Source organism: Lithobates pipiens, unplaced genomic scaffold, assembly GCF_037356315.1.
Source record: "Lithobates pipiens isolate NorthernLeopardFrog02 unplaced genomic scaffold, aLitPip1_a1.2 Scaffold_18, whole genome shotgun sequence".
Lineage (NCBI taxonomy): Eukaryota > Metazoa > Chordata > Amphibia > Anura > Ranidae > Lithobates > Lithobates pipiens.
The window spans coordinates 132,023,284-132,040,711 of record NW_027507758.1 but is presented as its reverse complement, the minus strand read 5'-3'; the positions used below and the strand labels follow the sequence as shown (position 1 = coordinate 132,040,711).

Here is a 17,428-nt window from a genome sequence, read left to right as displayed (position 1 = left end):
CAACCCTAAACATACAGAGCTACAATGGAATGGTTTAGATCAAAGCATATTCATGTGTTAGAATGGCCTAGTCAAAGTCCAGACGTAAATCCAATTAAGAATCTGTGGCAAGACTTGAAAATTGCTGTTCACAGATGCTCTCCATCCAATCTGACAGAGCTTCAGCTATTTTGCAAAAAATGGGGAAAAAAATGTCACTAGATGTGTAGAGCTGGTAGAGACATATATAAAATATATATAAATCATTTTCATTCCATTTCACAATTATTTGGCACTTTGTATTGGTCTATCACATAACATTCCAATAAAATACATTCATGTTTTTGGATGTAACATGACAAAAATGCAGAAAATTTCAAGGGACTGTATAAGACAAGCAATTTATTTATTGGAGCAACATTTTGCCAGTTCATAAAAACATTCTAACTGTAAATAGTTTTAAAATTAAAATATCCTTTAGGCATGCCTATGCAAGCACCTGCATAAACAAACCTCTGTTTGGTAGAGAATAAAAAAGACAAGTATCAGCTTTTCTTATGAAACTTTTAAAAGAACATACAGTATATATTAGACACATCTGATGCAATAAACAAATCAAATAATCTTGTAATGCAAACAATTGTTTTTGCAAGTCCACAACAGCTGTCTTGGGAGCAACATATTTATTAAACGTCTATACATTTTCTTGGCAGTTCATGGCTGCGATTACCGGTCTGAATCACTTTTTTGTCTGTCCCTGAGACTTGGATCCATAATGCTACCTTCATACATGACCTGCTTTTTAATGCCATCTTGTACCATTCTTTGCCGTATCCTTAATTTTGCATAGTTGTATCTACAGTACACCCTAAAATGAGAAAACAAGTGTATAAGTAAAGTAGGTGCAATCACATAAATACTGCAAATGCATTTTGAAGGGCTTGTGTCAACAACTTTTGCTTCCAAACGGGTTTTGCATTTCAATACAAGTCTAGGGGGATTCAAAACCCACTTAAAGTGGAAGTAAACTCCCCTATAGTTTTCAGCCAAGGAAGCTGCCATCTTTGCCTCTGTTTAATCTTCAACTGCTATGGTACTGCACATGTGATTCGTTATGACACCAGCCATTGGATGGTTTGATAGTTTGGCTGAGAGCACAGCCAATGTGCAGTTAGCATTCCCGGGATGCCTTTTTTTTTAAACTGTTTAAATCGATGGGTTTACTTCCACTTTAAAAGCAGGTCAAACACACTTGTCAATGATTTCTGAAAGACCTTAGAAGTGCCTTAAACCACTTGCCTACCAGGCACTTTCATCCCCTTCATGCCCAGGCCAATTTTCAGTACTGTTGTACTTTGAAAGACAATTTCGCGCTCATGCTACACTGTACCTAAACAAAATGTTTATCTTTTTTTGAGACAGAGCTTTCTTTTGGTGGTGTTTAATTGCCACTGGGTTTTTATTTTTTGCTAAACAAACAAAAATAAGACCAAAAATTAAGAAAGGAAAAAATAAAATAAAAAAATGTTTCTGTTATAAAATTGTGTAAATAAGTAATTTTTCTCCTTCACTGATGAGGAGGCACTGATGTCAGCCATGGGAACCGAGCTGCGTCGCACTTCCGGCAGTGGGGCGAATGCCAGCTGTTAACCATCACTCACACATGCTGTGGTTCCAGGTATAATAGGCACCACAGGTGGGTCTATTTTCATGCTTGGGACAAGTAAAGGCTCAATTCACCTGAAACAATACACGCAATAGGGTAAAAAATCCCTCTAAAAACAATCCATATGCAGATTTAAACGTCCATTACGTTTTTGGCGTATAATACCATAGACATTGGCTAATTTCTTTCCAGGGGTTTCCACAAGCAGGGCTGCCACCAAGGAGGAACCGAAACTAGGTTTCCAGATACTATGATGCAAACACAAAGAGGGCACCTCTGGGTGCTCGTGTCTCGCTTGCAGCAGCGGCTCAAGCCTCGTTCTTTTTCGACATACATTGTGTCCACTGTGACTGGCAGTTTTACATCTAAACAGTGGACACAAAGGGAAGAGCGGCCAGGCAGACTGCAAACTAGATGGAGGTGATGACCGATCGAAATGTTTTGGATGGATTATAATGCTTTAAATCGCTCATGGAAAATGTGAGTCTGTTTTTATTAGCTTTAAAATGAAATTGCACTTTTAAACAAATCTGCACCCAGAGGCGCCCCTCTCTTTGTGTTTGCATCTATTTTCATTCTTTTCCATCAATAAATTACCCAAAATGGTTTTACACAATGAGGTCATTCTGTGTTATCCTTCCCTCTGAGCAATTACCGGGAGGAACAACAAGTGGAGGTGGTGTTTTCAAGCGACAGTGACCAGCAAGGGGAATGCTCCACGAAGCGCAATAGACCGTACTAACGATAGGTGATCATCATTATGTGATGAGTGTAAATCCATCTGAGGCACCATGAGCATGAGTGGAACAGAGCACTACGGCATTATTTAAAAAGCACTGTATTACTTAAAAGGATCATGGGACTGTATCAATACATTGCTGGAGTTTAGTTATTGTTGGTTTCTGTGAGATTTTGGTACCAGTTTTTTTGTTTGAATTTTGTCACAGGTATATTGTGATTTTAGTAGGAAACACATTTATTTTTATTTCACCAGTAAGCCACTAAAACATTTTCTGAAAGTTTTAAATAAAAGGATTCAGGATCAGACTGTGTTCAACAGACACAGGGCAGCATCTGAATCTTTTGATCAATCAATCTTTGAATCTTATAGATTTTTAGCATTTTCTGTGTGATCCTGTAGAAGATGGGGAATAAAAACAATATCCGCTGTCCTGTTTTGGCCCGATTTACCTTACATCAAGGCTCCCTCTATTCTTTTGGACAGGCCTCTCTTGTGAGCAACAGCAAAACTCAGCACAATTAAGCTGGACCTAGATGGATTGAATCTCGGCTGGTTCAGCAGTGAACTTTCCGGGATTCGATCCATCTTCTGGTAAGCTGGTTGTACCCAAATTGATCCATCAATCGACTTGGGTACAACCAGCCAGTCTGGTTTTTTTTTTTTACATGCTATAGCCGCAAGCAGTAATCATTGTGTTCTGCTTTGGGGGTAAACCACTAATAACCTTAGACCATTCATTATTATGTTCTTAATACAGTCCGTTCACTCCGGTGCGATTTGACAGATCAAAGTCGCATGACAAGTCACCTCATTTCTGGCTATGGAACCGTTCATATCAGTGTGACTCTGAAATGCACCGATTTTGAAAAGGATCCTGCACTATTTTTGGCCATTTCATGTGTGACTTGCATTGACATCTGTGCATGAAATCGTACTGACCGGCATTTTTTTAAATCACGCTGAAGCGCAATTTTAAAGCATCGTCCGGTGTGAACTGGGTGTTTAAGCCGTTTTTTCTATCTATTTACAAAATACATTTTCTAAGCCTGTAGACTTTAATTTACACATTAGCCGCATGTGGGGATGCTTTGGCAAAATCCAAGTATACCATGTTCACAGCCACACCTTTATCTAATTTTTGCTTATCTCTTCATAATTCAGAACTTGCTTTAGATCAATGACGTTTAGCCTCAAACTTATTAGCCTTTAGTGGGTTTCTGAGGCTTGGCAATGCCTGGCAAAAAATAATTGTAGCACATTGGGTCTGACATCAAAAGGCATAGTAGTGATGTCTCCGATCTACTTGGTAGCATTGTTAAACGGGATCCAGTTCAGAGGACCTCCTCTAATTAGCAGTGGCTTGGAGTAGGTTTGTAAAACAAAACAGGAAAAAAAAAGAAACACACAGGTTTTCCCAGTTGCTGCATCCAATCCAATCCTACCATGCAATTCATGCTAAATAAAAAATAAACACGAAACTGATTTAATTTTGCTAGTATTTTGTTTTTTAGTATATATAGTAAAGGTTCCTCAGTGATTTGATTTGAGCTGAAGTGACATTTACCCTAACACCCGCCCCCCCCCCCCCACCCCCCATTTATATGGGTCTTTACTGAAATAAATGCTGTGACAAGTAATTTGTCTTAATATGAAGTATCTTTTTAATATACATGTTTTTCTTGGTTCAGTCGTATAATTCTTCAGAAACCTGCACTTTGTGCCCTAAAGGTATTGGTTCTTCTGTCTCTCAAACATTTAAAGGAGTAATCTTACCAGACACCAAGAGTGGTAAGAGCAAATCCTCCAACAGCCAGATCACAGGAGCGCCTCACTCTGCCTGTAAGAAGGGAGAATAAACGGTAAGGTTTGGAGCCTTCAAAACTTCTGGAATCCTCTAGTGGTCAAGTAGAAACCCTGCGGTTCATTTACTAAAACTGGAGAGTGCAAAATCTGGTGCAGCTGTGCATGGTAGCCAATCGGCTTCTAACTTCAGCTTGTTCAATTAAGCTTTGGCAAAAAACAAAACTGGAAGCCGATTGGTTTCTATGCAGAGCTGCACCAGATTTTGAACTCTCCATTTTTAGTAAATCAACCCCAAAGTGTTGCTTGACAGCCATCAATCGTATTCAGACTTTAAAGGGGTTGTAAAGGTAAATATTTTTTCACCTTAACGCATTCTATGCATTAAGGTGAAAAAAAAAATCTCACAGTGCCGACACCCCCAGCACCCCCGTTTTACTTACCTGACCCCTCGAAAGTCCCGCGCTCGCCCCCGGCGTACTCTTCGCCGCTCAGCCTGGCCACTGATTGGCTGGAGTGGATGGAGCCATTGGCTCGCACTACTGGCAATCACATCCAATGATGCGGCACGCCAGGGGCGGGGCCGAGTGATACAGCGAACGGCTATAGCCGCTGGCAGTATCACGGAAGCACGCCTGCAAGTGCTTCTCACCATGCGAGGGAGCTCGCATGAACGTGAGAAGTACTTGCAGGAGGAAGCGAAGACAGCCGCCGAGGGACCCCAGAAGAGCAGGTTTGGGGCCACTCTGCAAAACAAGCTGCACAGCGGAGGCAAGTATAACATATTTGTTATTTAAAAAAAAAAATAAATGAGTTTATAACCCCTTTAACTTTCCATGTTAACCTTTAATTTATTATTATACAGGATTTAAACACCAACAGTGCAGTGCTATACAAAATAAAAGGGAGTCAGTACAGTAACAAAACAAATTGAAGACAAGTTGGTTAGGATATCCTTACAATCTAAAAGCCGTGGTTTCCAAACATTGACCCAGTTTGGAAACCACTTTGTATTCTTTTATGTGGATCTTGGGGCACTATTTTAATCCACTAATGCCCACAATGGGACACAAGTCCCTTAATTGATAGCAACCATGGGGCTGAATTCCTCACAATGACACCAATGACGGAGCACAGTTCCTCCCAATGACACCAAAGTTAGAACACTAATCCTTCAACAACCAGAAAAAAAAAAACAGAAAAAGTATGCTCATATACAGAGACACCCTCCCCCTAAATGTGGGCTGCACCCCCTCGCTATTCTCATTGAGATCGGGCTCGCAGGTCCAATTTTTCTTGTTTTAAAAGAGCACATTCCCTCACGATTACAACAAAAATTGGGGCACAATTCCTCCCAATGACACCAACGAGGGGGAGCTATTCCTCCCACTGACACCAACGATGGGACATAGTTTATTCCCACTAATGCCAAGACCTTTTCTATTCCCAATGGCCACAGTCCAGCCCCCTTAAAGTGATTGTAAACCCTTACAGACCACTTTTTGCTACAGGTAAGCCTATAATAAGGCTTACCTGTAGTTACCCAGGATATCTCCTAAACCTGCATGGTTTAGGAGATATCCCCTGTATTTGCATGTGATGTCATCGGCACATGCACACTGAAGCAATGGCATGTACATGTTACCAGCGGCTCCTGCCATTCACAGCGCCGGAGCCACGATACCCAGAAGTAACCCCTGGGAGTGATGTCGCTGGCCGGTGCTGTGTATGGGCACCACAGCGAGGGCTTCAATCTCAGTTGAGTATTACATAATAATATAGTATGCTATGCATACTAGCTTATTATGCCTTTGTCTTTCAGGTGTTAGTTGTTTTTTTTTTCCCAAAGTGGGACTTTAAAGTGGTTGTAAACCCTTTACAACCACTTTAAACTACAGGCAAGCCTATAATTAGGCTTAGACCACTTTCACACTGAGGCGCTTTTCAGGTGCTTTCACGCTAAAAACAGCATCTAAAAAGCTCACGAAAACGTATTTCCATTCAAATCAATGAATGCCTTCACATTGGGGCAGTGTGCTGACAGGGCGGTGCAAAACACCCCTCTCCATTGAAATGAATGGAAAGCTCTTCAAAAGCGCCTGAAAAGCTCTTCAAAAGCGCTCAGTGTTTTTACTGGCAGTTTAGAAGCGCCTCAGTGTGAAAGTGGCCTTACCTGTAGCTGCACTGGATATCTCCTAAACCTGCATGGTTTAGGAGATATCCCTGTATTTGCATGTGTTGATGTCATGTGGCACATGCGTACTTAAGCCAACTGACGCAATGGTACGTACGTGCCGTTGCTTCAGTTGTACTGTGTAGTTCCCAGCGGCTCCGGTTTTGTGACGTAATCGCGGCTCCAGCCAATCACAGCGCCAGAGTCCCGATACCCAGAAGTAACCTCCAGGATAGACATCGTCGGCTGCGGGGGCTTAGTTCTCGGGTAAGTAATTCATAATGCGCTAGTATGCTATGTATACTAGCTCATTATGCCTTTATCTTGCAGGGTGTTTTTTTTTTCCCCATTAGGGTTTACAACCACTTTAAGTCTGAAGGAGAGTAAACTGGCCATTTGTTTAGAAAGTTTGGAGACCACTGATCGAAAGTACTGGTACCTGTAAAAAAAAAAAATAATAGGATTTTTCGTACTCACCGTAAAATCCTTTTCTCTGTAATTCACCGACTGACATGGCTCCTCTCTTTAGACCATTGGGTTGTTACGCCACCTTTAGGAGAGGACTAGGCATAACTAGTTCCGCCCAAGGGGCGGTCCCTTAGGCAACAACCCCTCAGCCTGCCATGCAGCTTCAGTACATCAACAAGCATTATAACGTAAAGAAAAATAGGAGGGGCAGGTGCTGTGTCAGTCGGGGAATTACAGAGAAAAGGATTTTTACGGCGAGTACAAAAAATCCTATTTTCTCTTATATTCACCGACTGACACAGCTCCTCTCTGTAGACCATTGGGATGTCCCCAAGCAGTGTCAAAACGAAGGGTGGGAAAACAGCATAAAACTTCATCCACCATGGCATGTGGGACTAGTACAAAACTTTACCCACAAAAAAACGACAGTGTGTGGGAATAACCAAACTTTTTTACCCACAAAAAAAAGGGTGCTCCTCAGAGAGGCACTACCCTCAAACTGCACCAGAACTGCCGTAACAAATGCAACAGTGCATTCACTTAAAAGTACCGTGTTTTTACCCCGAAAAAAAAATTTGCAATTGCAATTATACAGCCACAACAGGCATCAGCCGATGCACTGACATCTACCTTGTAGAATTTAGTAAAAGTGTGAACAGACGACCAAGTCACCGCTTTACACACTTGAGCGACAGACGCTATAATTCGGAAGCCCCAAGACGTTCCGATTGCCCTCATGGAGTGGGCCGTGACCGGAAAGGGGGGCACCTGTCCCTTCAAGGTGTAGGCTTGTACTACAATCTGCCTGATCCACCTGGAAATAGTGGTCGAGGAGACCGCCATTCCTTTTTTCAGACCAGCCACTGAAACAAACAGGGAGTCCGACTTCCGAAATGGAGCCGTGACAGACAAATACACCCTCAGAGCCTGAAGGGCCACCTCCTTAGGATGTGTCGGCTTAGGACACAGAGATGGTAGCACAATGTCTTCATTGATGTGGAACGCCGAAACCACCTTTAGCAGAGAAGAAGGTTGCGTACGCACCACCACCTTATCCCTGTGGATAATCAGATAGGGCAACCTGCAAGACAAGGCCGCCAGTTCCGAAAACCTCCTGGCCGATGTAATGGCTACTAGAAAGACCACTTTCTGGGAAAGAGTCAATGGAGTAATCTCTCTGAGATTTTCAAATGGCGGTTTATGAAGCGCCGATAACAACAGGTTCAGATCCCACGGGGGTAACGTGGACACAGCGGAGGAACTACATGTCTCTAGGGAGTGAGATGCCAGGGGTCACTGAAAAAAAAAAGACAGCCAAAGATGATATTTGTCCTTTAATGGTGCTTAACCTCCCTGGCGGTATGTTTATTTCAGATTTTAGGTGCTGAAAGCGGTACCATTATTTTGCATGGAAATGTGGCGTTTTATATTGTAGGCCTGTAATTCTTAGAAATGATTCACTTAAATCCGTCCAAACAAGAGTCTAATAGACATCCCGGGTATGAGAAAATTTGAAATATAAAATTATAAAATGAAATGTGCCCAGTTGCAGAATTGTCGCTGTCATTACTTTTAGTGTTTGATGACGAATTTCCCCACTAATTACTATCGCTCAATTCTGCAAGTGATTCTAATTTATTATCGCCATTTTCTAGCTGGTTTAAAGGCATTTTTGATTGCTATGGACAATCTCCAGTTTCCTGGCATAAAGAATAGTATTTATAATATAAAACTGCATGCAGGACACTGGACAAACCACTAGGGTCAAAAGGGATGTGTAATTATTTGATGCAGTACTGTAATCTGTAAGATTACAGTATACTGTATCTATACTGTGTATTTTACTTTTTGAATTTGGCACCGAACTCCGTCCCCATGTGTCGCAACACTCGCAGGGAATGGAGCTCGGCACTGTGACAGATCGAGCGAGACACGGCGGCTCGCTGATCACAGCGGAGAGAGATCTCTGAATCCAGGGGACAAGGCAAGTAAACCCCTACATGGATCCTGTGATGGGAATACCGCTTATGGTACTGAAATCTCACCCCGAGCCGGACTCAGGAATACGGCCAGGGAGGCTACATCCAATCTCTGGTCTACTCCTTGCTGTAGAAACAGCAGGATCCTGGATATAGAAAAGGAGCGCGGACGCCATCCTTTCTCCTCACACAGAGATGTATGCCTTCCAGGTACGATGGTATATCTTCCAAGAAGAAGATTTCCGTGCTCTTAGCATAGTTGGGATCACCAAGTCCGAAAGACCCCGGTTCCTCAACACCTGGCTCTCAATAGCCATGCCGTTAAAACCAGCGATGGTAAAGCAGGGTGGAGAATCGGACCTTGAGGCAGAAGGTCTTCTCGTAACGGCAGTCACCAAGGGGCATCTGCCACCAGGTGCACTAGGCCTGCATACCAGGGACGCTGGGGCAATCAGTATTACTAGAATCCCCTCGGCCTCCACTCTGCGGAGCAGACGTGGTAACAGTTTCAGTGGAGGGAAGGCATAGATCAGCTGGTACTTATCCCACAGAGCCACCAGCGCATCTGCTCAAGGATCTCTTGTCCTGAACACGAATCTTGGCACCTTCCGATTGAGACTGGAGGCCAGAAGATCCACATCTGGTGTGCCCCATCACAGGCACAGTAGCCTGAACACCTCTGGATGCAATACCCATTCTCCTGGGTCCAGCATCTGGCGACTTAGATAATCCGCCTGCCAGTTCTCCACTCCCAGGATGTAAATGGCCAACAGGCCCGGAACATGTCGCTCTGCCCACTGAAGGATGTGAGCGACCTCCCGTGCAGCGGCCGAGCTTCTTGTTTCTCCTTGGTGATTGACGTATGCCATCGCCATGGCCTTGTCTGACTGGATTCTGATCGGACACCTTCTCAGTCTTATCGACTATGTGGAGAGGCAGGGGTTGACAAATTTGCTTGGAATCTAGGAGCCAGCTAAAAAAGTTAGGAGCCAGGTCCGTGACGGCGATCTGGACCTGTCCCTGGCCTGACATGGAGACGAGTGAGGGGAAGATAGTGCTGCCCCCCACCTGTCTCCAAGTCATTGCCCATAGCTATTAGAGGGACATTTTTAAATTGCATTTTAGTGTAAATATGAGATGTGACCTGTCATGCTTTTTTCTATTACAAGGGATTTTTACATTCCTTGTATTAGGAATAAAAGTGACACACATTTTTTTTTTTTTTTTTTTAAAGAACAGTGAAAAAAATAAAAATAAAAGTTAAAATAAGAAAAAAAAATTGTTTTAAATGCGCCCTGTCTTGCCAAGCTTGCGTGCAGAAGCGAACGCATATATGAAAGCGGTGTTCAAACCACACATGTGAGGTATCGCTGCGATCGGTAGAGTAAGAGCAATAATTCTAGCCCCAGACCTCCTCTGTAACTCAAAATGTGCAACCTATAGAATTTTTTAAACGTCGCCTATGGAGATTTTAAAGGGTAAAAGTTTGTCGCCATTCCATGAGCGGGCGCAATTTTGAAGCGTGACATGTTGGGTATCGATTTACTCGGCGTAACATTATCTTTCACAATATGAAAAAAAAAATTGGGCTAACTTTACTGTTGTCTTTTTTTTTTTTATTAAATAAAAAATTTTTCCCCCAAAAAAGTGCGCTTGTAAGTCCGCTGTGCAAATATGGTGTGACAGACAGTATTGCAATGACCACCATTTTACTCTCTAGGGTGTTAGAATAAATAATAAAAAAAATATATATATATTAATATAATATAATATAATATAATATAATATAATATAATATATATATTTTTTTTTTTTTTGGTTTTGTTTAGGGGTTCTAAGTAAAGGGATGGAGAAAGACTGGCCCATTAGCATTGTTGGTTGTAATTCCAACGGCCACCACAAGAGGGCGCCAGATTCCAGAAGGAACCATAGGATCACAGAAGGCCTCAAAGCCGGGGGCTCAATTACCGGCCGCCTGCGGCGCGGCCCGACGCGATCGCGCGGGGGGGGGGGGGGTCCACGGAGACGGGATACCCCCAGCTATGCTGCCCCAGGCGCAAGGTCGCTGATTCTAGTCGCCAATGCGACCTGGCGACCGGGTTTTGTCGAGCACTGTGGAGAGGCATAGCCTGATCCCTCTCAGTTCGAGCAGACTGATCGGCAACTTGGATTCCTCCACCGACCAGAGGCCCTGGGTTGACTGAACTCCCATTACTCCACCCCAGCCGGATAGGCTGGTGTCTGTTGTGATCACTGTCCACTTCAGAGGTAGAAACAACTTTCCAGACCAAAGTGATGGGGACCTCAGCCACCAGATCAGGGAATCCCTGACTAACTGGCTCACCTGAATCTGCCGATCCAGGGACAACTGAGATTTGTCCCATTTTGTCAAAATCTCCTTCTTAAGGACTCTGGTGTGAAACTGGGCATATGGTACTGCCTCGAAGAAGACCACCATGAGTCCCAGGACTCGCATGCAGAAGCGTAGCGACGACCACCTGCGGTTCATCAACAGTTTTACCACGGCTCTGAAAGTCTGCAGCTTGTCTGGAGGGAGAAACACTCTTGCTTCCATGGAGTCCAGCAGCCAGCCTAGGTACTCCAAACACTGAGTCAGTACAATCACCGACTTTAAGGTTCAACAGCCACCCAAATTCCTGCAGGGTCTGCATGGTGATCGCCACATTCTCCTCTAACTCTGAGGCGGTAGACGCTCTCAGGAGGAGATTGTCTAGGTATCCCACGATCGCAATACCGCGTTTCCACCGCAGTGGCAAAACGGGAGCCAATACCTTGGTAAAGACTCAGGGGGCTGATGCCAAACCAGAGGGGATAGCCACAAACTGGTAGTGGGCTTCTCCAACTGCAAATCGCAGAAACTTCTGATGCCGAAGGCATGTGCAGGTACGCATCCTAGATGTCTAAGGACGCCAGGGAGTCCCCTTAATGGAGTGCAGCGACTACTGAGTGAACTGATTCCATTCTGAACCTCTGTACTTTCACAAAGTAATTGAGGGCCTTCAGGTCCAAGATTGGACGTACTCCTTCCTTTTTGGGGACTACATACAGGTTTGAGTATATCCCCTGGAAATGTTCTGATTCCGGAACTGGTACTATCACCCCGTGACTCAGCAGGTCCCTACCGCCCCCAAAAGGGCCTCGTGGAGAGCCGGGAGTACGGGTATGCTGGAGGGGGAAGAATCTGTTTTGTTTAAGAAAGGAACTCTATATTGTAGCCTGAGGAAATCAGATCGCAGACCGATTGGTAGGACAGCCGAGAGGTCCACCGGGCTGCAAACTCCGAAGGCGACCCCCCACTCATGTTGTGGGCGGGGGCAAACCTTCATGCGGTAGCACGTTTGCTCGCAGGCTTGTTTGGCTTGCGGTTCCAGGGACGCTTTGGTCCTTCAGAGGTCGTCCTGTTGGGCTGGGGACGCTTGGTCGAAGCCCCGAGCGGACGAAAAAGCAGTTTGTGAGTGGAGAAAGAGGGCCCTTGCCTACGGCGTGGTTCCTTAGCCTTCCTGGCCGGTGGGAGTGGTGTACTCTTACCACCTGTGGCATTTATAATAATGTCATCCAAGCAAGGGCCGCTTTTTAGCACCTTTGTGCCCACGCACCGCCTCTATCTTGGCAACAAACAAATTGAGGACCGCTGACAAAACGTCCAGAGGCACTGCAGGCGAACCGGATGCAATTTCCTGGATTTCGGGGAAAGAAACACCAGTTTCTGAAGCCATGCTGACCCTACCCTGTCTGCCACCTGTTGGGGACTTAGGACAGTGATGGTCCCACCCTCCTAACTGCTGCTGGCTGAGAGGCTCTTTCCCGCAGGACTCAACACCCTGACTGGTTCTGCGCTATCCAGCTAGTAGTGCCTGTGTCAGCTCCCAAGTGCATAGGAGAACCCACTGCGCTGTCCAGAGCTGCTGCAAATGGTGCCGAAACTGATCAAAAACATTCTCAGGCTTCAAGAAAATGGCCACCGAGCACCCAGTATAAAGGACATAAACACAGGGAAGATGGCCGACGAGCTACAGGCAAACATGCTGCTCCTTGAAACTGACCAAAAACGTGTTCAGGCTTCAACAAAATGGCCACCAAGTGTCCAGTATAAAGGACATAAACACAGGGAAGATGGCCCCCGAGCTACAGGAAAGCATGCTGCTCCTTGCCCCACCAAAGATGGCCGCAGAACACTGTATACCATGTTGAACAGTGAAACAAACAGGCTAGAATGGTGGTGAATAGCGCTACAGCGATCGACAGGTACAGCCTTCAGACACCCCCAGGGAGAGATCCACACACATCCAGGGCACAGTCAGCCAGCGCAGTAGCCCCAGATGAGAGCCCCCCCCGAGAGCCCCTGCAAATGACAAACACCGCTCAGCAGCCTCATGCAGCATCCCCATGGGATGAGAGAAGAGAAGGAGGTGAGGGACCCCCGAATCAACCTCCCAGGGAATGCCCAACGAAGCAGGGAGAGCTGTACTTACCAGTCCTGCAGAGCTGGGAGACATTCCAACACAGACCCACTCTCCGATCAGTACGGAGTGGCTGCTGGCCCGGCACACTGTGACACAGACATCAGTGGCCTGGTCACGTGTGCCCTGAAGCATTAAAGCTCACCGACCACCTCTGGAGCTGAGGTACGTTATGGCCGACCCAGAACGGAACTCTGGTCTGCATACGCTCGCTGGCCAGGCTGGGGAGACTACAAGGATGTATCCAGCCTGTCACCCAACCGGCTATTGATAGATCACAGGATCTTTAATCTTGTGCAAAAAGCAAAGCTTCTGCAGAAAAAACATGGACCGATGGGCTCGCAGGGTTCCTAGGTCCTTCTCCTTCACTAGGCAAAATAAAACTGAAGCAGCATGGCAGGATGAGGGGGAACTAGAAGTTCTGAGTTTTTTCATTACATGTTAACATGTTATGCCTAGTCCTCTCCTAAAGGTGGCGTAACAACTCAATGGTCTAAAGAGAGGAGCCGTGTCAGTCAGTGAAAAAGAGAAAAATGACTGACAATTCAGAACACAGGTTGATATTACATGCATACTTATACACGTGTAAGTGGGCAATTCAATGTGTATACTAAAGAGGGGTTGCCAATAATTGTGAAATCTAAAAATATATGGAAAAATGTATGCTATATGTACACAGTAAAGATATTCAAATTCAATGAGGCTTTCAGTGACCAAACAAAAGCACAACACTGGAGGCCAAGTCATAAAATATCAAGATGAAACCCGGTAGAATTATAATTTAGAGTCCACAGACTTTGCCACCTGTGTCAGGGAGATCTTCCTTCACTTATTGTCCTTTACACACACACACACAAAACAGGAGAAGAAATCTCTCAAAATTAGGGAAATGTCCCTTAGGGTCCTTTCACACGGGGCGGATCAGTTCTGATCCGCCCCGTGGATGTCCGTTTGCTCAGCGGGGATCACTCCGCCGATCCCCGCTGAGCAGGGAGATGACAGGTCTGTCTCCGCACACTGTGCAGGGACGGACCTGTCACAGCGCCGCTCTCCCCTATGGGAGATCGGATGACGACGGACCGCAGTGCCCTAAAAATAGCTTTTTCCTCCGTCACACTTTTTCGGATCGGAGCGGGTCGGATGTCAGCGGACATGTCACCGCTGACATCCGACGCTCCATAGAGCTCTATGGAGCACCCGTTCAGGTCCGCCTGAAAAACTGACAGGCGGGCCTGAACGGGACGTTAGTGTGAAAGGGGCCTTAGTGGTCGCCAGAAAAAGCATCCCCATTAGAAGACTGATCTATGCAGGGAGATCTTGCTGTTAAAAGCGGTGTTCCACCCAAAAATGGAACTTGAGCAATTCAGAATCCCCCCCCCCCCATTGTGACATTTGGCACCTTTCAGCAGGGGGGAGGAGATACCTGTATAATCCAGGTATTTGCTCCCACTTCCGGGCATAGATATCCACAGATATCAATGCTATATCCGGCTCCTCCTCTGTCTCCTCCTCCTCTCTCCCCCGCTGTCTTCTGGGAGACACACAGGTCCCAGAAGACAGCAAAGACCAGTGGAAATGCGCAGTAGAGAATCAAGCTGTGAAGTCACAAGGCTTCACTTCCTGATTCCCTTACCAAAGATGGTGGTGCCTCCACCAGAGAGCCAAGGGACAGATCGGCTTCAGGTGTCGACATCGCAGGCGCCCTGGACAGGTAAGTGTCCATATTTTAAAAGTCAGCAGCTGCAATTTTGGCAGAACTTTGCATTAAGTCTCCAAGACACTCAAGAATCCAGTGTCTTAAATGGAATTTTTAGATGGATGGACCCTTTAAAAATATAATGCAAACATGTACACATAAACAGAAATACTGTCACTTACTCGTTGCAAGAAAATTTCCAACTCCAACCACCAACGATCCAACTGAACCATACAATAACGACTCACGTGCACATGGCGTCTTTTGCACATCAAGGATCCACAACAACTTGAATGACTACATGGAAAAATACAACAGATGATAATTTAATTATTCCTCAGCCACCTGCACTGCTCTATGCACACTACAAATCCCACAGTCCCCAATTTGTCTCAGGAGTGAGAAAAAGAGAGTGGCTTTGTTCTTACATACAGGGGGGGCCACGGAGACGAGCTCAGGCAGGTTGGGGCATGAGTCTGAAACTACCTGAGCTATTCTGCCATGAAGGTTTACAATCAATCATAGGTGACAGATAAATTCCTCACAATCCTCACCCCACGGCTATATGCAAGCAAGGGGCTTGTATACATGCAGTGGGGAATGCCTCTGCAAGCTATGATTGGCTGTCAGCTTAGACGGGTTGTAGCTTGTAGTTCATTCACACACACAGAGCTGTGTGAATGAATGATGCAGCCCTGTACATACACGCTCATTTTCAAAAAGTGGACAGCTAGTACAGGGAACTTCTCCCTATACTGCTGTCACTGGGTGGTGGGGGCTGCTTTGCGCATTCAACAAAGCCTTACTTCCTCTTTGGAGGTCCTCCACCAGTACTCTACACCCTCAGCAAGTCAGGCAGCTGGGCTGCGTGTGTCCATAGAGACACACAGGGCTGGTAAGCCACGCCTCCCCCATTCCCTCCTCACAGGTGTGTACTGACAGCAGCAGAGGCCAATGGTGTCTCCTGCGGCACCTTGAAGAGAGAGCAGTGGTATTGGATTAGTGACAGGTAAGTGTTTATAGAGCTAGAATAGGTTGCCGGGAGATTTTTTTTTTTTTTTTACATTTGAACAGCCTTGCATGTTTAGGAATCATTAGTTCAGAGAGGCAGCCATGTGGCACAAGCCAACAGCAACATGTAGAGGAAAGCACAGCCCAAGCAGGTAGTTGTGATCATCTCCAGGGCCTACACCGTGCTGCTTGCTACACCCGCCTCTCCTCATACACAGCACCCACCTCTCCTACATGGCGCCCGCCTCTTCTCACACACAGCACAAACAGCACCCCCCTCTCCTCATACACAGCGCCCGCCTCTCCTCACACACAGCACCCCCCTCTCCTCATACACAGCGCCCATCGCTCCTCATACACAGCGCCCACCTCTCCCACCACTCCTCATACACAGCGCCCACAGCACCCACCTCTCCTCGTGCACAGCACATACACCGCCCACTTCTCCTTGTAGACAGCGCCCACAGCTCCTCATACACAGCGCCCACAGCACCCACCGCTCCTCATACACAGCACCCACCACTGCTCATACACAGTGCCCGCTGCACCCACCTCGCCTCATACACAGTGCCCACCTCTCCTCGTACACAGCACAAATAGCACCCACCACTCCTCATACACAGCGCCCACCTCTCACATACAGTGCACACCTCTCCTCGTAGACAGCACCCACCACCCCTCATACACAGCACCCACTTCTCCCAATACACATCACATACAGCACCCACCTCTCCTCATACACAGCGCCCACAGCCCCCACCAGACATTGGCGACCTATGACTGCCCTGGGGGTGATGACTGCCCTGTGCAACTCCAAGGCTGGCATGCTATGAGCACACTATATGGGACATATCCACACACATGCACGGAGGTTTTGCTATTCATATCCCTCAAACCACAAACGTGAAAAATCAGAACTTCACTCCTACTTTCTCTTTGGCCGCTTCATCTGCTTCGTCCGCCATGTTGGTTGGCAACACTCCTCCGACCTTCACTGAGTCCGCCCGCCACACACCATAGAGACGAATAGAAGGCTGGAGCGTCTAAAGGCAATGCTTTGTGGGAAGCGATGTGAATGGCTGGCTGACCGGAGCGCATCCCATCCCGTTATCGGACTCAGAATTACAAATCCTAGAACAGATCCCCGTGTATTTCAGCTGGAGGGAGAGGAGGAGCTGGCAGTGCCGCAGGGACACAGCTTTGCGTTTGTTTACAAGCCAGTGCTACCCCCAACATAAGTTAGGATGGCAGCAGAGAAAGGAGTGAGGGGAATAGGGAGGCGATCAGTCACTTCTACTCCGATCCACTGAAGGTAGAGAAGGATTTCTGAGCTGCTCACTTGTTATCTATTCACGACTCAAAGCCAGTGTGTCAGAATAACAGGCAGGGAACTGCAATATTTAGAAGGTGTCTACAATGGCCTTAGGTTGGTC

At 46.1% G+C, this 17,428-nt stretch overlaps 1 protein-coding gene across 1 annotated transcript; it reads right to left on the bottom strand.

The window, feature by feature from the left end:
- Nucleotides 1–353: 353 nt before the first annotated feature.
- Nucleotides 354–17,082, bottom strand: COX20 (cytochrome c oxidase assembly factor COX20). Its single transcript, XM_077486135.1, has 4 exons — nucleotides 16,925–17,082; nucleotides 15,167–15,281; nucleotides 4,161–4,224; nucleotides 354–847 (listed from the first exon to the last, which is right to left on the bottom strand). The coding sequence occupies exons 1-4, from the start codon at nucleotides 16,958–16,960 to the stop codon at nucleotides 706–708; spliced, it is 357 nt and encodes a 118-aa protein (XP_077342261.1). The 5' UTR covers nucleotides 16,961–17,082; the 3' UTR covers nucleotides 354–705.
- Between the last annotated feature and the right edge of the window lie 346 nt (nucleotides 17,083–17,428).